At 39.0% G+C, this 24,903-nt stretch overlaps 4 protein-coding genes across 4 annotated transcripts in view; 2 read left to right on the top strand and 2 right to left on the bottom strand.

Annotated features, from left to right (window-relative positions):
• LOC140943435 (uncharacterized) overlaps positions 1-8,045 on the bottom strand; it is an 8,178-nt gene extending 133 nt beyond the window's left edge. The window contains exons 1-8 of the mRNA XM_073392521.1: positions 7,378-8,045; positions 5,052-5,507; positions 3,959-4,116; positions 3,163-3,285; positions 2,421-2,507; positions 2,201-2,287; positions 1,370-1,720; positions 1-1,106 (exon numbers count right to left, since the gene is read on the bottom strand). The exon at positions 1-1,106 is cut by the window's left edge and continues 133 nt beyond it. Of these exons, the coding sequence (XP_073248622.1) occupies positions 936-1,106; positions 1,370-1,720; positions 2,201-2,287; positions 2,421-2,507; positions 3,163-3,285; positions 3,959-4,116; positions 5,052-5,507; positions 7,378-7,792 (1,848 nt within the window). The 5' untranslated portion in view covers positions 7,793-8,045 and the 3' untranslated portion in view covers positions 1-935. The remainder of the gene's footprint in view (positions 1,107-1,369; positions 1,721-2,200; positions 2,288-2,420; positions 2,508-3,162; positions 3,286-3,958; positions 4,117-5,051; positions 5,508-7,377) is intronic.
• Positions 8,046-8,926: 881 nt separating this feature from the next.
• Positions 8,927-11,813, bottom strand: LOC140943546 (nuclease EXOG, mitochondrial-like). The gene is made up of 3 exons (XM_073392637.1): positions 11,291-11,813; positions 10,421-10,629; positions 8,927-9,942 (listed from the first exon to the last, which is right to left on the bottom strand). The coding sequence occupies exons 1-3, from the start codon at positions 11,811-11,813 to the stop codon at positions 9,496-9,498; spliced, it is 1,179 nt and encodes a 392-aa protein (XP_073248738.1). The 3' UTR covers positions 8,927-9,495.
• Positions 11,814-11,990: 177 nt separating this feature from the next.
• LOC140943436 (serologically defined colon cancer antigen 8 homolog) lies at positions 11,991-14,656 on the top strand. The gene is made up of 5 exons (XM_073392522.1): positions 11,991-12,082; positions 12,940-13,047; positions 13,540-13,628; positions 14,290-14,406; positions 14,507-14,656. Exons 1-5 carry the CDS (start codon positions 12,034-12,036, stop codon positions 14,654-14,656), a joined length of 513 nt encoding a protein of 170 aa, XP_073248623.1. The 5' UTR covers positions 11,991-12,033.
• Positions 14,657-14,932: 276 nt separating this feature from the next.
• LOC140943542 (serologically defined colon cancer antigen 8 homolog) lies at positions 14,933-24,889 on the top strand. Its single transcript, XM_073392631.1, has 16 exons — positions 14,933-15,211; positions 15,445-15,498; positions 16,134-16,198; positions 16,894-16,947; positions 17,043-17,067; positions 17,233-17,333; positions 17,720-17,858; positions 18,556-18,708; positions 19,550-19,615; positions 20,785-20,853; positions 21,553-21,669; positions 22,148-22,276; positions 22,773-22,905; positions 23,286-23,403; positions 23,963-24,116; positions 24,352-24,889. Exons 1-16 carry the CDS (start codon positions 15,146-15,148, stop codon positions 24,529-24,531), a joined length of 1,623 nt encoding a protein of 540 aa, XP_073248732.1. The 5' UTR covers positions 14,933-15,145; the 3' UTR covers positions 24,532-24,889.
• The last annotated feature ends 14 nt before the right edge of the window (positions 24,890-24,903 follow it).

Raw genomic sequence — 24,903 nt, forward strand, 5'->3', positions numbered from 1 at the left:
TAGCCCTCGTAGGCGGGCACACTAGGGAAATCCCTCAAGACCAGACGCAGGTGTCCCCTGATGGGAGGTTGGATAGACCTCAAAGACCTCGAGGGGTAGATAGAATAATTTGATACAAAGAAAGTAAGTATGCCTTTACTAATATAACTGTGCTATTCACATGTTACAATCCTTTTTTTGTCCAATATAAATATCAGCACTCTTTGATTGTGGTGGATTTATTATTGATATATTATACTGCCCACTTACGAACACGTCCGTTTATGAGATTACAGGGGACCGAAGTTTTTTGCCGTCCGTTTAGGGGAGGTATTTTTTAACAGAGGTTGGCTGTAATTAAGACTAATTGAAAGAGAAACGAAACATGCCAGTTCAGGTAAAGATCATGCCTATGGAGCATGAGTCGGGCATGCTCAGTAATGCAGTGCACTTGCATGAGCGTACATTGTGATTTGGCGGCGATTGTATTCGTACTTGCAAGTTATTAGATTCTGCACCAGCATCAGTTGTTGTGCAATATGCTCCAATGACCTTTGATGGGAAGTTGGGTAGACCACTAGAATGTCGCGGGGCGAGTATTACTAACTTAAACAATTTGATGTAAAGAAATTTTTTACGTATATAACGAACGAAAGAACTACACTTCTTGGCTAATCTACTTGTGCTATTCATATGTTACAATCCATTTTTGTCCAAATATAAATATTGACACGTCTTTATTGTGGTGAATTTATAATTATTACTATGCTATTCTGTTCACTTAAGAACACGTCCATTCAAGAGATCACGTCCACTTACAGGATACGTCTCCATTTGGTAATGAAATAAAAGGGGGCCGCAGTTTTTTGTTGTGTTTTTTTCAGGTATTTAATTTTTCAGTAGAGGTTTACTGTAGTTAAGACTTGAAACGTGCCAGTTCAGGTAAATAATACTGGTTATGGAGCATGAATTGGGCACGACCAGTAATGCAGTGCACAGTTGGAACCAGAGGGCCTACAATCGCATGAATATTCGTTGTAATTTGGCGGCGATTGCATTCGTACGTCCAAGTTAGATTCTGCATTAGTGTCAGTTGTTGTGCAATATGCTCCAATGACCTTTGTATTCTGTGAAAATAATAAAAAAAAAAAAATGAAAAATACCCTGTTAAAGATAATTCAGCTGTAAGGCATGCACATAGCATCTCTGCTTTTGGTATCAGGGTCTGGGGTCTGGAGTCCCCTCTTTCCCCACGCAACCACCAGAGAGCTTGCAAGCAGGCTATGTAGTATGAGCTTGGACTGACCAACATCGGTTAGATTGAAACTAAAATTTAGTGAGCAATTATTGCTTAAGAAAACAGATATTACACGCTCGTAAACTATATTACCTGAGTATCAGCAATGCTAACAGGTGATGTTTGCTCTTTTATTTTAGGCTGGCACCAACTGAAGTTACCGATCCCTCTTGGTCCTGGATCACCTTTATCTCCTTGAATTCCTGGGGGACCCGTGTCGCCCTGCAGTCCCTTGATTCCCTTATCCCCGGACGCTCCCTGGTTGCCATTTTTGCCTGGAAAGCCTGGATCTCCTTTCATTCCTTTGTCCCCTTTTGCTCCGGTAATTCCTTGTATCCCCATGGGGCCCTTTGGCCCGGCGGGTCCCGTATCTCCTGTTGGACCTCTGAAACCGTTTTGTCCTTTCTCGCCGGTTGGCCCAGGTTCAGCAATTCTAATTGATACCTAGAAAAACATGGTTTCTAAAAAATCGTGATTGATATGAAACATTGCCTTCAAATGTTGTTTGGCCGAATAAAATTGAAAGACGTCCAGTAAGGCTTTAGAACGGGGCAAAACACTACCGGCTTCAGCGCGGCGGATCCTTAAACAAAAAGCTCTACTTCTCCAGTTAATGATCCAACTGAAACCACCAGCTATATTAATATAGCTGGCCAATATTGACCAATATTGGCCTCTAAAAAGCCGTGATATATTCCCCTTAACTTCCAATTTGCCACGACTTTGGAAACGAGACGGGAACTGGAGCCGAAATGATCCCCGCAATTGTTTCTGGGATAGTTGCTGGGGACGCGCTGGTCAGCTATTGGCCAATTTTCCCCCTGTCCTTAGTAACGGTACCAGAAGTCTTTGCGGGAAATAATCTTGTCCCAGTTTCCCACTCGTTTTTAAAGTGGCGAATTAACAGCTGATCAGTCTACCAACCTTTTCAGCGATAGTATTGTTCACATTTTGGATAGCATCGTCGATGACGTCATTATACTGCTGGTAAGTTTGCTTCATCTCTGCCAACTGCAAGATCAGTTTAAATGGACTCAAATCAATCCATGTACTTTATTTCACAAACCAGCAATGCATGCAACCGACTTTGGTAGAACATTTGCATACGATTCAGGTCACTGGATAGGCTTAATGTATTACGTACCTCGTTTGTAAACGTGATATTTAATGCTTGAAGTTGACCAGACACTGGCCCATTGTCATGGCTAAACTGCTGCAAAGAATTATTGACCTGCAAACAGATACACCCAAAAGCAAGTTGGAGAGCACTTTTAGCGACTTGCAAACTTTTAATTCAGCACATTTGCAAGTTCACTTTTCGCACCAGCTACATGTGAAAATATTCTCCTAAGCCCCTGATAAAACGTGAGGATTGGATGTATTAGGATCTAACGAGCAGCTGAATATTAGAATTCCTTCTAAGAGTGACAAGCCCGGGGGGAGGACTCCCATTTGAAAGGGGCGGGGATGCTCGTCGGAAATTTTGAATTAAACCCCTAAAGGAAACCAATCTGGGCGTGGCCCTAACTTTTTTTGACCCCTAAAAGCGATCATTTGAAACTTTGTTTACATGAATTGAGTAAATAAAACAAGTTGAAAATATATAGTTTTTTAATATTTCTTCGAATGCAGCCCTATAAGGGACCTTTACGGCTAAATATAATGGTGTTTTACCCAGAACACCCTAAGCGAGACCAAAATCTGAAATTTACACCCCTAAGCGAGACGACGAGCATCCCCGCCCAATTCTTATGGGAGTCCCCCCCCCAACCCCCCCCCTCCCGGGGTGACAAGCAAATTGAAAAACAAAAATGTTTCACTCAAGACCGATAATATAGATAGCATAATTTAAACTCAAGGCGTCATCTAAATACAACAAGGCTTACATTGTTAACCACAGCATAGAACGTATTGTAAAACTGTGTAATCTCGTGTCTTGTGAAACTGAACTTTGTTTTGGCTGCCAGAAGCGTATCCGTGTTCCCTTCTGATTGTTGAAGTAGCGATTCCTTCACAGAAAAAAAAAAATTGGTTTACCACTTTTAACAGAGGAACAAATAAGGCGTTTCATAACGTCTATATCATATTTATTATGCAGAATGTATATAGACTCCGACTTTACCACCTCCATCAACACCTCCCCACCCCTCGTCAACTAACTCATTCCGCCGGTTTTGATGGCCAATATTTTCTCAGCAAATATCGCTTATATCTCTGATTATTGAGCAAGATAATTTGAAGATTAATTATTTTAACCAAAGTTTCTAATTGGACTGCTAGCAATCTCTCAGGATTATCGCACCCGAGCAGAGCATCTTACAAGCAACGAGCTACGAACAACAATCCCGACCAGTCACCGAGCGACAAACACAGGAGGACCAAAGGTTCTCACGTACAGCAAGCCACTCGGCAACAATGCAATCCATCACTGCGAGCGATATTCATGCAGCCCGGTAGGCTGAGAGAGAATTCGCAATATTAACCAGTGTTGGGCGCACATTGAGGTGTTATCGTGCAAAATCATATTAGCATCAGTGTTGTATGCCTGCACTCAAATTCCTTCGAATGACGTCTTAACCAGCAAATCGTGGCTCTGACTTAAAGTTTGTGGATAAAAGCCTAAAGAAAATCTGCTCTAGTCTAAGTACGCGTCAAAAATAGAATTCAGATTTGTCGACTTACTGCTTCTTGACGAAGAGACGAAATATTAGCTTGCAAATCCTCCAAGATGTCGAAAAATGGAGAGAAGTCCATGTTAAACGTATTTTTGGAAGACGTATCTGTTTCATTCTGTTCGTTTTGCTCTTCAGAAGATTGTCTACCCACTTTTGGTGAAGTTCCTAGAGTTGAAAATCAAATCGATCGTTAGTCTTTTAAGTTCCTACAGTGACCATACTGTTTATTTCATTAATTGCTTATTTATTTTTTGGATCAGTATACGTTTCTGGGAAACTGCCCACCTACCCCTCGCTTAAGCCAACATTTTGCTATTTGTTCTAGCCGGTGATGAGTATACTGGGGTCTTGAAACCAGTCCGGGGGTTTATGCAATCCACGTTTTCTCGCGCTTTACCAAGTACAGCGTCGGCAGTACATGCACCTGAGCAAGGAGCAACTGTGGAGTTCCATATTGAAATAAATTAAAACTGCAGAAAATGCTGAAAATATCGAAAACGTCTTTTGAAACTACACGTATAAGTTAAGGGTTAAGACATAGCCCAGATTCTTTCAGCTATTTCCCGTTAAAGACACAGTATCTAACAAATTCTGTTTGACTCTTAAAAGTGGGCAAAGAATCGAGAAAAATTTTCATAATTAGCCATATAAAAAACATGCCACTTATAATTGACGTCAATCTATATATTCAATACATGTATTCGTTGGTTCGATGGTGAGTCATGTGCGCTCCTCTAACCACCACACACTTCCCCACAAAGCCATTTATTTCCGTCAGCCTTTTTCCTCTTAAAATTTTATAACTTTAGAAGATATTTTGAAACTTAAGAATGTGAAAATTAAAAAAAAAGGGGGGACTGAACAAATGATGGCCTTTGCGGCAAGTGGACACGGCTGAAAGTTAACTGGTGATTCGTTAAACGTACCAGTGAAATGATGCTGAACATTATTAAACGGGCTTTCCAGCGCCCCACAGCTCATCACGGTGAAAGGAAGTTAATTATTTAAGTCGAATAATACCAGAATTACCAAGCTTGAAATAAATGGGGGCATCCATTTCAGAAACGAGGCGCTTTCAACTGCGGAAGAGGTAAGCTTACCTTCAGTTTCATTGCAAGCGCGACAGCGTTGGGCTGGTCCCAAAACGCCGAAGACCATAACAATAACTAAAGTCAAAGCAGCAACAGAGAAGAATAAAACAAGAAACTGAAGAAAACGATGATAGCATAGTCCGTGGCAACAGCCATGGTGCTCGAGATGGCTTTTGATTTGATATCCATCATTCAAAGTTCGTACGGTCCTTGAGCAGTTTCCCGTGACAGATTTCGGCTTTTTTCGCCGTTTTTTCTTTTCTTTTGCACTACTTTTCGAAGAATAAGCTCCGTGTTTATCTTTTGCTGTTTCACTTAAGACAACATAAGATGAGTTGGAGTCAGCGCGAGGCCTAGGAGGTAAAGCTACTTGTTGTTTTGCTTCCCAGTTGGTCTTAACAGATGGTGGGTAGTAAGCCATTCCACTTATTGTATTCACACGCACATTACGATGTAGTAACTTGACTCATCTAATTGATGTTCAATAGTCGTTGAGATGAATTACTCCTAATTTTGACCTTTTTACGTGCGCTCTGTTTTTCTTTGATATTGAAAAGGAAAGCGAAACATTTCGCTTCTATGTACGTGCTCATGATATTGAGTTAACTCTGACCAACTGAAGAATTCGAGATATGTGAAAGATCGATGCAGTTGAATACGTTTAGCGCTTATAATAGCGTCGCCATGATCATTGAATTAGCGGGCATTAAAGTTTGCAAAACAAGAAATTGGCCTGAGGGCGATCTTATCTTTCATTTAAAATGGCTTTTTTGAGCACAAACACAAAAACAATAGTGAGTTCAATGCAATGCAGTTGTTCCTTGTTTGAAAGAATAAATAAACAAGACAAGGAAAAGATCGAAAAGACAATATTTGTCCATTTACCGTTTCAAACAAGAGACAACTGCCTACTATGCAGATGTCCCGTCTTCTGGGAGTGCTCTTAAACTTTTGATAATCAAATGACCATAACTGCCCACCTACCCCTCCCCTAAACCAACATTTTGCCCTAAGTGAGAAGTAAGTGTTAATGTTGGCTTACGGGAGGGGTTGATGGACAGTTTCCCAGAAACATATACTGATGCAACATTTCTAGGGTAGGGTAATATATACTGCCTACCAGAGTCATCTTTTAGCACAAAGTCATATCCGAAAAGGAAAGAGTACTCTCGGCCCTCCCGGCGATTAAATCCGAATTGTCAGCCTGACTGAGCGGAAGATATTTCGAGAACACTAGTGATAGGAAATTTTTTGATTGATTACAGCCTGAATGTCATTGCATAATAAAGGCTGGGAGGGTCAACCTTCTGCATGGCTGATTTCGATTTAACCTTCTCTTCGAATATGGTTTTTATAGCAAGTAGCAAACTATTGGATAAACAGCTTTAACGGAGCATCCTTTTGGCATTCATTTGACAGAAGACGATCCTTAATGGCAGTAAAGACCTGATTTCCTAATCACCGTGTAGCGAAAACAAGGTCCATGTACAAGTGAACGTGTCAAAGGGTAGTTTTTTTCGAATTTTTGGTCGTGCCGCATTTCACTGCCGCCTAGTCAGGGAATAGCTAAAGTGAGAGTCTGCCCATGACCATTTTAGAATATCTTAACTGCATGATGAGCTTTAGCATCAATGTGAATCCCTGAAAAGTCACAGGAAAATTGTCAGTCTATATACTGAGAAGAGTTTTTAATTCTGGTCTCAACGCTGCCTCGGTCTTCTAATAGCTTCTAATTTCACTTCTACTTCTTATGCACGGGAAAGTCGATTGCATGCGTATGCCGTAATGTTCTGCTGCAGCATGAGCTGTACTCTTTTGGAAGATTGGAACCGTCAAAGGGCACTCGCCAGTTATGTTTGTATCCACTTTATCAACACTCAACTAATTGTCAAGTACTCCTTTTATTTCTTCTTGGACTTCTCTCTGATGTTTCTTGCCTAAACAAGCAATTTCTACTGTTCATTCTATTTATTTTCATTCTGGAGTACGTTTGACACAAAGCTTAGTTAGAATATTCTGGAAATGTTTTCAAGATATAAATCAATACGAAAGTCGATGACATGGTAATATCCAAAAAATTGCCGAGAACGGAAAGTCGAAACTAAAACAACGGCGCGTTACTTTTCCATTTATATACGAGTAGAATCAATAATTAAAACCAGGAATTAAAATTATGTTATTTGAAGGCAAAATGTTTAACAGTCAATATATCAGCTTGATTTAAATTTGCATTCAAGTACACGTTATCCATTGCCGCGATAAACATTGCCAGCTCGCTTTCAAGATACATGTACCAAAATCTGATAAAAATAACGCGCAAAAAATACTTTCTCACCTGAAGTACGGCAGCGACATTTTGGACCAACTTTCCCCATCATCAACAGAAGAACCAGCAGTAAAGCTATGATAGCCACAAGAACAATAAGAAACATCAATACAACGCGAAATATTCTTCCATTTTTCCTTTGTGTCGCGCGACCGGGTTTCTTCGGAGTTTGAGAAGTCCTTGACTGATTTTGCCCCACTACTCTGGGGTTATAAATGTCATCATATACAGCATTTTGAGTTCTTTTTGGCCTTGGATTAACTAGATGGTTGTCATTGCGTTGCAGTGTGTTGTAAGGATTCCCTGAATCTACATCGAGATACATTGCATTGTCAATAACGTTTAAACTTGAGTTGCTTCGTCGATCAAGGCTGATAGTACTTCCCGTGAGAGCAGGATTCAAAAGTCCCAAATTTTTGGCCATCTTTGTGTTCAAATGTTCGAGTAGATCGGTGGAAAAAGCTATTAATTTTACTCCCAGATCTGCTAGGATGCCTTGACTACATTGTGATCGAAAGCCGAAAGATTCATTCAATTTCAATAACAACTCATTTGCGTATAAAGCTGCTTTTCATTTCACGTTTGGATGCGCAAATACCATGAAATACGTAAGCTCTTTTGGAGGATGACGAGAGAATACAAGGTTTCCGCTTTGTGAGACTGGGATAGGCCCAGCTCCGTAACCAGTTTAACGCCTCCGATTTCAGACAGGCATAATTATTGCGAGATGAACTGCACGTATCGCAATATTTGAGGATTAGTTTATTTACAGTTGGCTCAGACATAAAGCACAGGTTATGTCCGCGGCCAAACATTTTAAAGTCTCCAAAAAAATTGCCAGAGGGGTTGATTCCTACCTCTAACAATTAAAGTAATTAAAGGTTAATTTACGCCACTTTCGCTTTTTTCATCTCTCTGTTTCCACACAAACCGTTCAAGCCTTTCGAGAATTCTTTCGGTGAGAAACTGCAAAATTGTACAAAAACAGATGTTAGCCGGATTACCTGTATTTGCTTATTTTCGCAATACGACAAAGAAAAACTCATTTCTACGACTAAATACAAGATAAAAGCTAATCCCCTATGTGTCAGAGATTTTCTTATGTCTGATTGGCAGTTTAAAAAGAAAGATCTGTGCGGTATTTTTTCATAAACTCGCGTTCATTTGCTATAATTTTGCCGGAAGTGAAGAGTGAAAGTGAAAACGGGTGCAGTCGACATAAGGGTGTCTCCTCACTAGCTTCCGGAAAACAATTTGCGTTTTTAACTGTTATATTGCACTCTCACTTCTGTAGTTCAATTGTTTGAATTCCTGCTCTGAAGTGTAGGCAAACTACACGTCAAAATATTAACCGGCTAAATTCTGACGGTTTATATTTAGAGGCAAACTATTTGCACAGTCGTGATGTTTTATAAGCCGTTGGGAGTAATCAACACATATAAATATCTCTCCCTTTCTGATTTTCAGGGAATAGCTTGACCAGCCCTATCGAACAGATGAAAATAATCCGAAAACACACAAAATTATCTCTTTTATTATCATAGTTACGTAGTTGTTTTCACTTATATTTTCTTTGTACCACTTTCAAGCTAACTCTAGATCTGTTTTATCCGTTGCCATCGCAACTTTTGACGACAAGAGCCAATTACCTATCATTACGCTAGCCGCTGAAGGCAGTATTTCCATAGTTATTAAGACTGGGGTAAAATTCTCTTTACATTAAAGATTCCCATTAGACTTTGGGTTTTATGATTTATATGAATAAATTATTTCTGAGCCTTACAGTTACGTAAACTGTGATACTTTCTCGTTCTATGATTGAATTTGGCTGCAAAATTATCCTAGCTACATCTGCGTGTCACGGTGTTCGTGTGAAAATAACTGGACTGAATTATCACACGTACATCGACTCTAAATTGCAGCGAATCGCCTACAAAGTGCACTGAGCACATCAAAACGACGGTGAGTTTTCATCTTCTTACGCAACTGGGTTATTCCAAAACTACGAAGATATCTCCTAAATCCACGTCTCAAAATGTTTTTTTTAAAAAAATGGATTGCGCTTTCTTAGATGTTATTGATTAGAAAAAGCCCTAAATGGCAATTTATTCTCGACTTTTTTAGACCCTACTCTTCACCGATTTTAACCACCTCAGTCTCCTGCTCTTGTAATTCTCTTTTCCTCCTCTCGTATATGTCAACCGTAAATTTATCAGGAGCCATTTTGTTTTCCTTCATTTCTTCCCACACTTTTTGCAGAAGGTCTGAGTTCTCCGCGTTACGAAGTCGACGGCCATAAACTATCATGTCCATGCGTTCTTTAGACATCATCTTGCAGCCATCCGTAAAACAGATATCGCTTGCCTTGCCGTAATTAAGCGCAGGAAAAAACACCAAACCTGAATATCGTTCTAAATCTTCGAGTGGAACTTGAAAATCCTGCAACTTGCGTTCAAAGCTCACTGGTTCGTTTGGAATTACAAAGGCTCCGAGGACGGTCTCCTTACTTTCGTCCTCCGCGAGAATTACTTTGTATAAGTGTGTTGGTACTGCAACGTTGTTCGTGCCTATCACCTAAGGAAATAAAACAAAGCAAATAAAAAAGCGTGGCTGTCTAAATTATTGGAAACTAGACGGAAAACAGTGGCGTTTTTCACTCTTCTGGACTGGGGTAACAGGGCTTTCTGGATCTCAGTAACTCCAACAACTCAAACATCTGGCTTCAGTATTTTAATTATTATTTCACCATTCATGGGTGACCATGCATATGAGACCTCTTTGCATGTAGCAGTAACTTTACTTGATACCTTTATTCTGCTGCACAAACCTGCTTCAACTTGTCAATCTGTGGATGAAATCCTGCTGCATGACCGTTCAAATGAAACCTGTGCTGCAGTACTTTCACATGGGAGCACAAAATGAATTTACTTTGTATTTTTTTTCCTTGAGCACTAATTTTTGGAACCATTGGCCGAGAGTAAAAGTTTGGCTCAGCCAAAGAAATCAAATTAATACGTGAAATGTTTCAAAACGATTGAGACACTGAACAGACCTCATATTTGACTATCTTCTTTCCATCTTCTTGTTTTGGTAAATAGAGTGGGCCAGACACAATATATACACTGGAGTATCTCTTTGTAAGACCCCTACAGTATGCTTCTAGTCTATACCAATAGTTAGCATTGTTGTCCAGATCTTGAGGTACAATGTTTGACAAGAAGAATGTTGCATCCATAGCTTCTTGGTTAAACTTGTTGTTGCCTGAAAATAAGAGAATATATTTAAGAGGAAAATGCAGGTTGAAGACTACATCACCCTGTCAAGGAGTCAATCAAAGAATCTATTCCTCATTGATAATCGCACAACTGCTGTTGTTTTAGCATAAAATGTGTCAGGACAGCACTGAGACTGTTAGTAGTCCCTGTTTACTCATTGGACAGCAGTGCAAGCTGAATGACCAGGCTCTGCGGAAGAGTAAATATGCTTCCCAGTTCTCCTCGTCTTACTCCCCCCCCCCTCCCCCTACAAACCCCTCCGCACCAGGAATCAAGAGAACAGCTAGCAGTCTGAAGCTCAACTGCCTCTACCAAAGTTGGCCTCCATCATCTTGCTAGGTTTTTGCATCCATGGGAGGAGGCAGGAATCATCATCTAGTTTTGTGAGTGCATATGGCTTTACATTAATATGTTTACACACAAGTTCCACGCGTGACCACTATCAATTTTCGCCTGATAATATAATGTAAATAAGGCAGCAAGAGAAAAGGTCATGAAAATCAATAGACTGATCACCAAAGAGAAAATGATTTGATCTTTTATCAAATTCTCTCAACTTATTCTTTAAGGAGTTGTATAGAGATCAGTCCGGAGAATTGAAATGTGGATATTGGGGTAGTGCTTATTTAGTAGAAAGGGGTACCAACTTGCAGGAGCCATGTGACCTCTTGACCATCCGCTGTCCCAGTAGTCGTCGTTTCTTGACTGAAAACGCGCAGGAATGTTTAAATCAGGTTTAAATGTGGAATGAGCTCGATCGGCTTCTCCTTTTACTTTGTCCCGTGTCAAATGTTCCAACACCCACCGCGGCGTTTTCTTAGCTTGATCGTAGCACAAAACGTGATTCCTGTACCGTATATAATCCGGAGACCTGTTTGGAAGGCCGTATTTGAAAACATTATCGTCCTCATCGTCAGCGATTTCCGCCAGTGTATCTAGTTTATCAAGATTTGTTTTCACTTGACGAGGATCAATAGTTCGGAGGTGATTTCCGTGCTTTAGTTGGTCGTGCCTTGCAATGATTTCCTGGATCTGCTTCTGAGTCGAAACATTCTCGCTATCTGTAGTCTCGTAATATATTTTTGTCAAACCTGCACCGACGATCAGCGCAGTGACAACGTTGCCAAGACCGCTAAACCGCGAACCAAGTTGCCTCAGCCAAGCTGCCATCTTGAAAGGAGAAGTAGAAAATACATGTAAGGTACACGAAATGTACTGTCGGAAAGAAGCCGCGGCAGTATCGCCGGCTCAGGTGTAACGCCTGTCGAAAACCGTTGATATTTTTATTTTGAGGCAACATTTACAGAGGTTTTAGTTTAGATTTTGAAAGGAATTTTCGTCCTAACAGTTTTTAAAAGCTACATTGTTGCATGTTGTTACTTGGACTGTAATGTATGATGTGGATGAGCCAATTTCAGATTACCAGAAAGTAGTTCGTGGTAAGTAAACAACAAAACAAATCAATACGGCGGGAATTAAACTTAGCTACAGCTTGTATCGAAACGTCGATTATTTAAGCTTTTTTAAAATAGGTTAACAGTAAATTAATGTTGTAATGTTGTTTGCTCGCTAGTTTTAATTGAATTCTTTTGTTCTATAACTCTCTTATTTATATCTGTAATCAAGTACGGTGTTGAGTCTTTTGTCATATCAGATGCAAGCTTTTAATATATTCTTAGCTGCTAGCACTACAGGCATAGCCTCAACATATTCATAGTTACTTGAGATAATTCTTTCGGATGGAGACTTTGTAACGGCCGTTACTCCGCAATGAGTCTGGTTGATTACTTTTTTTTAAAGTTTTTTAAGTGGACATTCACCAGTTAAAAAAACACTCCATGTTTAAGACATTTATTCACTGATGCCTGGAAATGTATTTGAATATATTTTGTCAAATAGCGCTAGCCGTAGATTAAAAACTTGTCAAAGGTTATAGAGCTTATTCTAATGCCCACACTTCTAGTATTAATCAAGCATTAAGAACCGAAAGAACTGAGGATTGGGAATGTACACTGTATGCTGATCACGACTCTCATAAATGTGAGATAAAATCCTTCTGTGTTGGTTTTAGCAATGTTATGGAGTTGTCATGCAGAAAAAGTGTATACTTTGTTTAATATTCTTGAACAATCTAATCTGTAATTATTTTTTTACTTTAACCTTCATCAAAGTTAATAAAAAAGTAGATTGAAATAATTTTTCAGCATGATCTATCACAGTTGTTTGCATGATTATAATTTTTATCTTGACTAGAGATTATCAACTGTTAATTTTTCCTGTTTGCTTTTTTCTTTAGAGCGAGCTTCACAAAGCTTGGGTCCTGTAAGATATGCATTACATTCTCCAATCAAATCTCCTGGTTCAAAGTCAATTTTTCACAGAGGTGATAACTACAGCTCAGCAGGTACTTCTGGGGAAATTATTTCGAATTTTGAAATGTAATAAAAAATTTCTATCTTTCTTGTAGAAAATAACCAGTAATTACTTTTTACAAACTATTAAGGTCTGAGGTACATACATGTACATATTGTGGTTCAATTTTATCCTTGGTTTAAATTTTATTTTCCTTAGTTTCAAACTCATTATCATACATTAACATACCCCTAAACAATAATGAAAATAGAATCTGAACCAAGGATTAATTTAATTAATTTAATTTATCATAATTATAAGAAAAATGTACAAATTTCTCCATTGCATTGAAAAAAATGTGTTCTAATGCACACTGTAATTCTCCACAAAATTGGTAACAATAGCCATGATTAAAAGCCTCATTGTCTGCACACATTACAATAAGTCAATAAATAAGTTATGATTCATCACGTGACCAGGGCTTTACCATTATTATTTTATAAGATAATTATAAGCATAACTTTTTAAATGTTTTTTTTTTCAGTAACAAGATTGAAGACATTGCTTCAGCAGTATGATGAGGCTGTTAAGACTGGTAGCCCAAGAAATCCAGCCCATTCCTTTGTTAATCCAGTGAGTTAAGTTTAAATCATTCTCTTTGACAGTTATGTGTAGTATGTTGCTATTTGCAGGCCTCAAAAAAAAGTCCTGGTCCCGGTTGTTCAAAAGCTAGATAGTGCTATTCTCCGGATAAATCACTATCCAGTGAATAAGTATTTGGGAAACCAATAAATTATTGCCTTACCCATTCGATAGAGATTTATCTCTTGGATAACGCTATCCACCTTTTTAACAACTAACAACTGTTACCTGTCCTATAAGTCTGGGACTAGTAGATTTTCTGGATGGGCAAGTACCTTTTGAAACTCACTTGTCCAATGAGTGACAATCCCGGCAAGTCATATTTTAATAAAATCACTAACTAAGACCAGCATAAAATTGCTCCGGCTCAGCAAAAAAAATGTGAGTGCTGCTAATGCCCAAAGGAAAAGCTGGAATTCAATTTTCTTTTCCAAATAGCCTTGTATTTGACCCCCTAAGTTTTTTTCTCTGTACAATTTTTTACATCCATCATAATTGTACATTCATCAGTCATCAGCTCGTATGACTTGCTTCATTAATTCTTTTCCCACTCAGACATGAACCAGAACTATTCTGGTCGAGATCTTAAATGTTGAGGAACAGAGGACTGATAATTTTAAGTTCTCTACAAATCTTTTCTATTCCTAAAAAGGGCATAGCATCAAATGCACCAGGAAGCTATATCCCTTCAACAAGTGAAGTTACTCAACTTCTGGACAATCAGTTTGCAGTCTTGCAGCATCTGGAAGGACAAGTTGAATTCTACAAGGTTAGTTAACACAAAAAATAGTCATTACCAGAAGGTCTTTTTCTAGGTCAGTGATAAAACACCCATTGTCCTCTAAAGATACATTCTCTTTTAATTCCAGGATGCACTAGAGTCCTTAAAGCAGAGAACAGGGCTTGTGGTTAGTGAAAATGAGACTCTTTTTGATGAACTAAAGACACAAGCTGTCACTCAAGTGCTGGCAACTGAAAAACAAAGTAAACCAGAGGTATTTTCCACTAGGTTTAGTTAAGCAATAGACCACACTTTCTATCAGACTATGGGTTTACCGGCATGATAACCCACATGGGATGTTGGGAGAACACGAGAAAAGCTTGCAAATCACGAGCCAAAGTTGACTTTGGCTTACAACATAATTATACTCAATAAAAATGAATTGAAGTGATGTTAAAGAAAACAAAATTGATTTACATGAAACTAAATCGAACTCTATTTTGGATTGCTGGATCAGGTGCCATTGAATAAAAATGAGGAAATGTCACACAACCAAACATCAAGAGATTCCAAGGAGAAAGATGATAGTGACACGGAAGGAGATGATGCTGATAACGGTCGCATAGTTCATCACCTCGGAGGTCATGGTACAACTCCTGATGAGCACTGGAAAGGAAGAGAAAAAGGTCAAACAGTTGGAGAAAATGACTCTAGCGAGATTGCAAAGAGCACAAGTGGTTTTGAGAGGAAAAAGCATCAAACAGAACGTGATCCAAGAAAATCTTTGATGCCAAGTGTTCTGCATAGTTCTTTAGTTGAAGATTCATTTGGAATGAGTGCCCGTGAGTCACAGGTCTGTTAAACTGAATGCGATTGGTTATACTGTGTTGACTTTTGACAGCTTAATGTTAGAGGGCCAATTCTGAAAAAGTTCAGTGTTTTTTAGTTACTTGTATGTTTTTTCTTGTGTCCTTCTTTAAATGTTTTGTCCTATTTTTGTAATTTGTATTTGTTTAATTCTTAGTAACAAAAATATTTACATATGTACTAAGTCTTGTAATAATCATTAATTTTCATTCTCACCAGCTTTTTATGTCTGTCAATGAAAGAAGATTTGTTAACCAGCTTGAAGAAGAAGTGGTAAGTCTTCACAGTTTCATAGCACGTGTATGTTAAGCAGAAGAAGCTGTAAGGATCATGTTCCCACTGTAAATCTTCTCATTTGTAGTGGAGCTCTTGCACAAAGTACATGCAGTGGGGTACCGTGGGTAAGAAAAAAAGGTAACCTAAGGTGGCAACAAAATTTGGCAATCATGTAACCGTCTGTAGGTATGTTTGTCTGTCTGTATGTACATGTACATCCGTCCACCCCCTACATGTAAGCTGATGTCAAATGACACATTTAGAACTTGCACTTTTCTGAAACATTGAAATACAGACAATACCCTGTTGGTAATGCCATCCATATGAAGATGAATTGACAGTTGTCAAAATAGGGCATCCGCTGGCAAATATCACATGAACATTGCGAGCTCAGGTGTAAGTTTAATCATTTTACTTCTTCATGTCAGCTGATGTAAAATGTCACCCTTAATGACATAGAAATAAAACTACCATTCACTTTCAGCCATGGCTAACTTTTTCTACTGTTAGATATGGTACTAGAATCATGATGGAAATGTAATGTATTAATGAACTATTGTTAGATATGGCTCTAAACTCATGACAGAAAAGTAATGTAATGAAAACATTGGGTGTTTCATTTTTCTTTATAGGACAAGATACGCAAACTTCATGAGGCAAAGACTAAACATCTGGAAACACTTCTTTACTCAACAAGGTGCATTTAATAATGTATTTCACTGTTATGGTTTTCCGATTTATGAATTCAAGTCACGAGTGGGCAGATTTAATATGCAGCTGTATTTTTACTGTCAGCAGTTATCCAATACATGAATAATGGTAATGATAATTTGATAATGGTACGTTGGTAATTATATGATATGATAATTATAAAATGATCATGATAATAATAATAAGCAATACCATATTTACAATAATTAATACTTAATTATTCTCTCCCCGTTTGAGGCTTTTCAGGGCATAATGAAACAAATAATTCAAATGAAACATAATGTTCAAGGTGAAGAATCCCAACTGGTGGGAGGTGAACCAGGTGGCTATTTTACAAGTGTAGCCCAGGATTTGAACCCGGAACTACCAAAAACAAATTCATCTGGCAGTCAAGGCAGGACTTGAACTCAGAGTCTCCATATTGCAAGTCCTGGGCCATACCATTTATCCAAGCTGCCTCCTCAAACTTTTGTAGTAATTATCCATCCATACCACTATCTAAACAGTCACTAATCACATTACTTCAGTCACTAGAGACGAGGACAAAGCAAGAGTAAAACATCGGATTTTTTCTTTATTCCTCCTCACCAATTGTCCATTGCATTCATTCTTTTCATTTCATTCATCATCTAAAATCAGACCAACAAGTATAGTAACATCTTTTTTGTTAACTGTTTACAGAGATGAACTAGAAGACTCACAGAGACAAGTGTTAGAACTTGAGACAAAATTAAGGTGAATTTTTAGGGCTAATTGATGCAATATGGCTTATGCTTTTTTTGCATGATTGCGTTGAGAACCTTTCTAAATCTATATTTTTTTTTCCACAGGGCCTACAAAGTGATGGAAGAGCAGGTAAGGTGACTTTAACCAAATCATCTTTGTTTTCTGTGATCTGGCAAGTTACTGAAGTTAGAGTGGTATTGGAGGCAGATTGGCTAAGTGACTAGCCCAATGTTTTAACTGCCTCAGGGTTAGGGAAATTAAATAAAGACAGCTCCCTTCCCTTTTTTCCGTTAGAGGAACCAACCTGTGCTATGCGTCAAGTGTGGACACCAAGCTGCTCTACTTTCCGGCTCCCACAGTGATGCGGCCATGGAAACCATCAACAAACTGACAAGGTACTGTTGGAGAAAAATATGCAATAATTTTTACTCTCTCCCTCCCTCTGAAACTGGGGAGTGGAGGGGGGGGGGGGTTCCTTTCAAAATGTAAAATCACACTTCTTGGCTTTTAACAGCAATTCCCATTCATTAATCTTCTATTTATTTATTGTATATCTATTTACTCATTCATTTATTTATTATCATATAGTTATTTAATGATCAGCCTGATTCTCTCACACACCAAGGTACAGTAACCCGCTTCTTGACTCACTACGACAACGGACCGTCTGAGAACTCAAGCTATCAAGTCATTTTCAAATATTTATTTATTTTTGTATATTCTATTATATAATTTATTTATTTATTTATTGTTTGTTGTCTTATATTATTTCTTTCCACAGGGAGAGAGATGATCTGATGAATACACTGACTGGCCAGAAGGCAGTCCTTGCTGAAGTTCGTCAGCGTGAGTTTGAAGCGTACAACCAAGTAAAGAATAGCTGTCATATGGTGGAACAGGCCCAGTTGGAAAAAGCAGAGGTATGCCACGCGGAAATATTGAAATTTCCATCTTATAGAGCCAGAGGACGTGCAGTTTACAAAAGAATTAAGCTGATGCAAATGGTATAAAGGTTCACAGATCCCTCCCCTATGGTTCATCTCATTTTTCGTTAGGCAGAGTCTTTTTCTCAAGGAGTTTGAGACTGACCTAACATAGATCAGAGTGCTGCACCGGTATCGCAGAGGTCAAGGGTTCGAATCCCGTACAAGCCTGAAGTTTCTTCAGGCTTTCTTTTCGCAACTACAAAAATTGCGTATAATTATAACTGCGATGATCTTCATTCATATAATACATCAGACTACAAAATAGCCCGCCTAGGTGAAGAGCACGGGTGCGAGCGATCAAGTGAAAGGTCTGAAGCGTGTGTAAAAACGGAGAGTGAGACCAAGACCCGTGAGGCTCACGCCGGCGCTTCCCGCCTTGAAAACCGATTTTAAAAACAAAACAAACAAAGAAGCAAAAAAAAGCAACCGATTGTTTGTTGGTCTAAACACCAAGTAAACTAAAAGTGACAAAAAGAACCTCACTGGTGGGAGATAGTGGGAAAAGACAGGCTTGTCAATCAAATGTAGAGCAACGGGTATTATTCACATCAGTTACATTGGCAGTCAGTTGTCTCATTCCTGTCCAGTTTTATATCCTCTTGGACATTTTGCTTTTTTTTTTCTTCTTTAGGCAATAATCCACGTGCAGCAGCTAAAAGATGATTTACAAAAACAACGAGATCGTCATGATCAATACATGAAATCGACGAGTGAAAAAATGGAAAAAGAGCGGGAAAATGTACGCGAAGCTTGCTTAGTTGAGGCAAATAAACTCAGCAAACAGGTAAAGTAAATTCAGTATACAAATCAGCCAGAGCAACTTAATTGCGTCGCCTCAAATTACAGCCCATATTTTCGAAGCCTCCCTAACGAACTGGCCTGAACCGTTTGATTATAAGTCTAGCCGATTTTTTCAAAACCAACCTAACGAAATTTGCAGTCATTTGAGGGACAGGCGTCAAAAGGCAGGCTTTTTGGGCTCGATAAGCTCCAAAATCACACTAACGAAGGAAAAGGAAAGGAGAAAAGAAAGACAGCGAGAAGGAAGAAAAGAGGAGAAAAAAAGCAGTGGTTGCACTCTTAGTTTTATTATGGCTACTTTAGAGATAGTTCTTGGTTGAATAAAACTGTTGGACGCAAAAGGTCCATTTGGCGGTAACGTTTTAAAAAATCCTGCTAGACGTATATAAGTACATTTGGTTATAAGTCCTTGGTTCTTCGTCCAGTCGGTTACGCAACACATGTCAGTAATAATAAAGTTTCATTTGGTTGCGAATGGAAAGATAGGCATCAAGACGTTTTTTGAGAGAGAAAATTTAAGTAAGGTTACTCTGTAAGTAATTCGGAAAGGCGTTATATCTGCCTCGTACTCAGACGTCTCTCTCTCGATGAAAATGTGCGCGCAAAGGAAGGCAGGAAGGACTCATCACCAGTCACTCGCGTTTCGCACTCGCCTCTACCATGCGAAAAACGGCGCGCCTGAGGAGGAGACTAGCCTTATATACTTTCTTCAGTGTTGCTGGCGGGGTAGGGCTTCCCCAAACCGGATCTTGGTATAACCGTATTAAACAGCATTTTGGTGAGTAACTTTTTAGGGCATATTTTGTTTCGTTCCTTTTTAACAGCTAGAACAGTCAATTGAAGCACGGTCAGCTCTTGAAAATCAATTGGAACGCTTGACTCGAGAAAAGGTACAATATGCTTAGAACGTATTAAGCTAGTAAACTGTAGAGTGCAAAGCAGTCCGTATTTTATTCAAATACAGTCGAACCTCTCGGTACGGACACCTCTCTAATAAGGACACCTCTCTATTACGGACAGTTTTCAATGTCCCGACAAAATTCTCATATATTTTCTTTAAAAAAAACCTCTATAATACGGACTCTCTCTAATACGGACAACGGACACTAAATTTCGGCCCCAGAGAGTAAATTCATATAAACTTAACCTCTTTATTACGGACACTGCGGTGATCAGGTGAACCGGACTCCCGATCAGGTGAATCTGCACCGGGTGAATCCCCTCTGGCTGATGAGCCAGCGAGGTGATTTCAAAAGCCCAGTCACTGTATATCAAACAACGATTTTCAAAAGGTGTACAGAGGAACATAACCGACTTTTTTAAAGCTTGGATAACTACAGATAGCATAAAGATCTTTTCTGTTACATTTTGTACTCTAGTTACTGTTTACTGCACTTGCAAAATATCGAAAGACGCTTTCAGAATTGTGATTTACGTTACAACTTTTCACTTGCAGCATTGCGCTGTAGCTCGTTTCGTTTTAAAACAGTGATTTGTCTACGACTGTGCTTACTTTGTAGCTGAGATGTACAATGTTGTATGCTAGAAAGACAAAGTCTTTGTACTGTGAATTAATAAATTTAAATGCAGTTTAAAGACGCGTGTGAGCCCGGCTTTAGCTACTGACCACTTAAAACTGTAAGTGGAGTCATAGAAGTGAAGTCCTCGCAGTGACCTCTTTTATACGGAAACCTCTCTAATACGGACACTTTGCTCTGTCCGTATTAGAGAGGTTCGACTGTACGTGCGAACATTCACACAAAAGGTCTGGAGCAAGGCTGCAAACGGATAGCGAGACTGGGGGTACTAAGGGCGTGTGGAGCTCGCGTACTTCGAAAAAATGATTTAAGAAAAAAACCGACTGTTTTGCAGTCTGTTATCAGGCCAGTTTCGCGCCTCACCCTGAGCCGTCTTTTTCACTCTGATTCCATGTGTGATGTATGATAGTGGTCAAGACAAGAGGACTTTGCAGTCCAAAGAATGCTGATAATTATTCGTTTTCCTTGGACTTTGTAGAAATTTGAATGATTTATCATTTTACTGTGTTTGTTTATTTCAGGTTGATCTTGCGACTGAACTTGAGCAGGCAAAAAGCCAGATAATGACGCATGCGTCTGAGATAGCACAGGTCAGCGGATTCGCCACTTTAGAAAAGAGAAGGAAACTGGGCCGAGTTTTGTTTCGCAAAGACTTCTGGGACTGTTACTAGCGCAAGGAAAAACAATTGGCCAAAAACTGACGAGCGTGTCCCCAGTAACCATCCCAGATACAATTGTGGGACGCACTTCCCTCCAGTCCACTTCTCGTTTCTAAAGTAACGAATGGTTACCAATGAGCCGGAGCTCCTCCACAGGTTTCACCGCGGGTCAGGTATTAAAGCGTAGTGCTGGACATATCTGCTGACCTCTAACGTCCAATACAGTCTAGCTCTCTTCGTAAACGCCAAACCTCCTTCGTTCTATCTCACTGTTTCCAGGTTTAGTGTTCTTTCTTGCGTGTCAAAACTATGAAGATGGCAAAAATGGGGTGCGCAGATGGGAAATATTAGAGGCGAAAAAAAAAAACTAGGCGTTAGTGGACTCTCTCTTGCTCAAGCTTTTAACCAACTCTCTACGTAAACGTCAAACGTCCTTAGTTATGTCCTTCGTTACGTTCTATCTATCTTCTCCCAGGTTTGAGAGTCAAAACTGTGAAGGTCTCAAAAAAATGGGGTGCGCAGATGGGAGGAATTATTAGAGGAGGAATAAAAACAGGCGTTACTGCACTCTCTCTAGTCTTGCTAAAGTTTTAAACCTAATGATCACTCCATTTTCTTATCTTATTTTAGGCGGGTGATAATATGCAAAAGGAACTGGAACAAACTCGCATGAAATTTTCATTGGCTTCCCAAGAGATAATTTCTCTCAAAGCAGCGGCTCAACAAGCTCAAAGAGAAAAAGAGCAGGTGATGTCATCATCATCGTTTATCTATAAATCTATCATTAAAAAAACAACAACAACAACAACAGCAAGCACCATGTATGGCTTGCACACTTTCAAAGGAGTGAATGTTCCCTAACTAGTTTTAAACGTCAGTTGAAGACAGTCTCCTTTCAAGAGTCATATCAGATATACATGTACTGGTAATTTAAATAAGTTTCTTTTGTTATTTATATTATGTTGCATGGAGATATTAGCCGTTTTGGCTACACTATACAATTCGTGTGGAAGTAAAGTTCGTATATGTCTACATGTATCGTTATCATCATCATCATTATCATCGTAATCATCATCAATATCTTGTCATCATGATCGACATCGTTATAAGCTTTGTCGTTATTATCATTATTACCATCATTGCTATTATCACCATCACCATTCTTTTTCCTCTTCTCCTCATGTTTTTGCCTGTCATAATAAGGTAAAACTGAATTTTTTCGTAGGAGAGAACACGCTTGAAAAGCGAAATGGATACTCTTCGACGACGCTTGCAAGAAGCAGAAAGAGGATGGATGGAGAGTAAGGAGGACTGCATTAGATTCACAGAGAGACTTAATCTAGCAGAACGAGAGGTATGTATCTATTGAACAAATTTGATTCGGTAGTATGTTTTCTCGTAATTTTTTGTTCTAAATTTCTCTGTAGAAGGACAATCTACTTCTGTATTCACTACTTTTTGCTAGCAAATGAATGTTGTAATGAGCACGTTTCGTTACACGCCGATTCCTATGTGTTCTTCACAAACTCCGTTTTTGCACCAGTGCAGTAGTCCCAGGCCAGCTCTCGTCGCATTTTCTTAAAATAGTACTTCTTTCTTTATGCACCTTATTTCAAAATGGCGGCAATACCTTTTTCCTTTTGTATTTACGTTAATTAGTCCTCTTTGCCTCGAATATATTTGCAAAATCCAATGTTATCTTGAAACGTGGCATCGAGGGCCAATTATTACAGTGGAAAAAGAACAAAATTTGTCGCCATTTTGGACTGAACAAGGTGTATTGAAGCTGTCAAATCTCTAGTGTACGTTCTGCCACTGCAGATGTAACCGTTCCACATTTTTTAATTCAGGCTAAATGCGCTATAACTGCAAAAGAAAAACTGGAGAAATCAGGAGCAGAAAAGGCCGAGAAGCTTACTAAACAAAGCATGGAAAGAGAGCAGCAGCTCACTGCTTTGCTTCAAGAAACAGAGACGAGACACAGTAAGAAACCGAATGTTATCTTTCTATTATTTCCAGGCAGAAGCGAGGAGACTTGCTTTTCAAAAAAATTTCTGGATAAGTTTTCCTCCTGCCTATGGGCCCATCTACCTGTAAAAGGCTATATCTAATTGGTTTTTATCAATCTAGTTGATAACATACAGAATGCGCCGACTTAAAAAAAGATTTTTAAGGCTTTGTAGCGTTTATCCTCTGTAAGAACGAAAACGAGAGTATGTGTAACCCTAGAAAAATTGGGGCAATGATGTCAGAGTTGCCCCCACTCCCATCTGTGAATGACCATCCCCACCAGAGTGAGTAAATTATTGCTCCTAAATGTTGGGAGAACAAAAGTCGTACTTGAATACTATTTTCTATTACAGCCCAATGCAGAACTGAACTACAGCAAATGTTGGAAGCAGAAATAAAAGTCTGCAACAAATTGAAAGAGGAATGCAAAAAACTTACTCAGCAGCTGCAAGATTCTTCTGAAAAGGCCAGGTACTTTTTCATTCTCTGCGTTTCTCTATTCATTTACTTCTCTCTATAGTGAACATGCACGTTTCTAACTGCGGCAAGATTAGCTTAGTCGGTAGAGCGGTTAACGGGAGAACTGGCAGAGCGGAAGGTCGCAGGCCGGAACAACACTCAGGGTCTTGAAATAATTGAGAAATGAGGGTACTACCTTTGCACTGCAAGCGGTTAGACCTTCCCGTGACTCGGATGACCACGTAAAATGGCGGTCCCGTCTCCAGTAGGAGACTTAGATAGTGTCTCCAGTTAGTATAGGCTCGATTACCAGCCGCTGTTAGGGAAATCGAGCCTACAATTAGTACTTTCATACTAAATACATTGACACTCATAAAAAGTGCATTTTTTCCTGTTCGTCTAGGCCGTAACTTAGGTTGTAGTATTATGCACGCGTATGTGAAGCAGAAACTACTCAAACAGCTGCCACATCATTGATATTATTCCTTAAATTTGAGAGAGCAACGATCCTTGAAGTATGTTTCAAAGGTCTGTTACATCGGTTTGTCATCTCCGATTATCCTAATTCTAGATCCAGATTGCAAGAGGCCAATCAAGAATGTACTGAAATGAAAAAGAAGCTACAGGAATGCATGGCGCAAAGGCGAGATCTTGCGGCGCAGAACGCGAAGAAGGACAAACTCATTAAAGAAAGCGATGAGAACGCCAGAAAACAAGTTGATCAGGTGAGTACAAATACTGAATCCACGTACCAACTGAGGGTGTACCATAATTTGTTGTTTTCGTAATCGAAAGTTGAGCAGAATTGAGCGTTAGCTTACGTTAGTTGACGGCGTTAACTGCAAAAATAACGACTGTACGGCTTTTTAAATTGTAACTGGGATTTTATTCTTCTATTTCTGACCCAAAGAGATGCATCTTCTTTTTCCTTTTCTTTCTTTCTGTTTTTGTTTCCCGAAGATGTGCCAGTTGCTTGCCACGAGAAACAATTTAATGAAAGAAAGGAAGATTTTATGTCAAGAGGTTGAATTCCTGAGAAAACAGTTGATTCCAAAGACTCCTTCATTAGCTTTGACACCAGTTGACTCGGCAAGTAACGCAAGTGTTGAGGATGACGGAGCCGAGGAGAAGGAAAGTTAGATTTGACTTATGACATTTTGTCAGCTACATATTTTCTGGAGTGTCATTTTGAATGAACATTTCTCGATTATTTCATACCCTCAAAGGGTATATCTATCATGGGCATTTTAGTCTTATTTTTAATTTATTCCGAAACCATGCCAAAATGGGTACAGGTCGTGAGGAAAGAGCAAATAAGACAAGCGTCATGTTTCACACTTTTCTCTGAGCGTGAGTTTTTAAAGGTAAAATAATTTTTATTTTTTTAAGACCACTACAAACTAAAATTTTATTACGTCTATTTTTATAGAACTACTTTACCGTTACTATATTTCTAGTTCCCTCGTAATCATTCAAAAAGCTAAAGCTTCACGAATGAAATAGATTATATAT

Source organism: Porites lutea, chromosome 7 (genome assembly GCF_958299795.1).
Source record: "Porites lutea chromosome 7, jaPorLute2.1, whole genome shotgun sequence".
Taxonomy (NCBI): domain Eukaryota; kingdom Metazoa; phylum Cnidaria; class Anthozoa; order Scleractinia; family Poritidae; genus Porites; species Porites lutea.

Bases quoted from the DNA above. Each gene is read 5' to 3' on its own strand.
- LOC140943546 (XM_073392637.1), bottom strand. From the start codon at position 11,813: ATGGCAGCTTGGCTGAGGCAACTTGGTTCGCGGTTTAGCGGTCTTGGC. The intron at 10,630-11,290 runs GTTGGTACCCCT...TCTTATTTTCAG, and splicing joins AGGTCACATGGCTCCTGCAA to GCAACAACAAGTTTAACCAA. The intron at 9,943-10,420 runs GTCTGTTCAGTG...TTATTTCCTTAG, and splicing joins AGAAGATAGTCAAATATGAG to GTGATAGGCACGAACAACGT.
- LOC140943436 (XM_073392522.1), top strand. From the start codon at position 12,034: ATGTATGATGTGGATGAGCCAATTTCAGATTACCAGAAAGTAGTTCGT. The intron at 12,083-12,939 runs GTAAGTAAACAA...TTTTTTCTTTAG, and splicing joins TTACCAGAAAGTAGTTCGTG to AGCGAGCTTCACAAAGCTTG. The intron at 13,629-14,289 runs GTGAGTTAAGTT...ATTCCTAAAAAG, and splicing joins CCCATTCCTTTGTTAATCCA to GGCATAGCATCAAATGCACC.
- LOC140943542 (XM_073392631.1), top strand. From the start codon at position 15,146: ATGCCAAGTGTTCTGCATAGTTCTTTAGTTGAAGATTCATTTGGAATG. The intron at 16,199-16,893 runs GTGCATTTAATA...AACTGTTTACAG, and splicing joins ACACTTCTTTACTCAACAAG to AGATGAACTAGAAGACTCAC. The intron at 20,854-21,552 runs GTCAGCGGATTC...ATCTTATTTTAG, and splicing joins ATGCGTCTGAGATAGCACAG to GCGGGTGATAATATGCAAAA.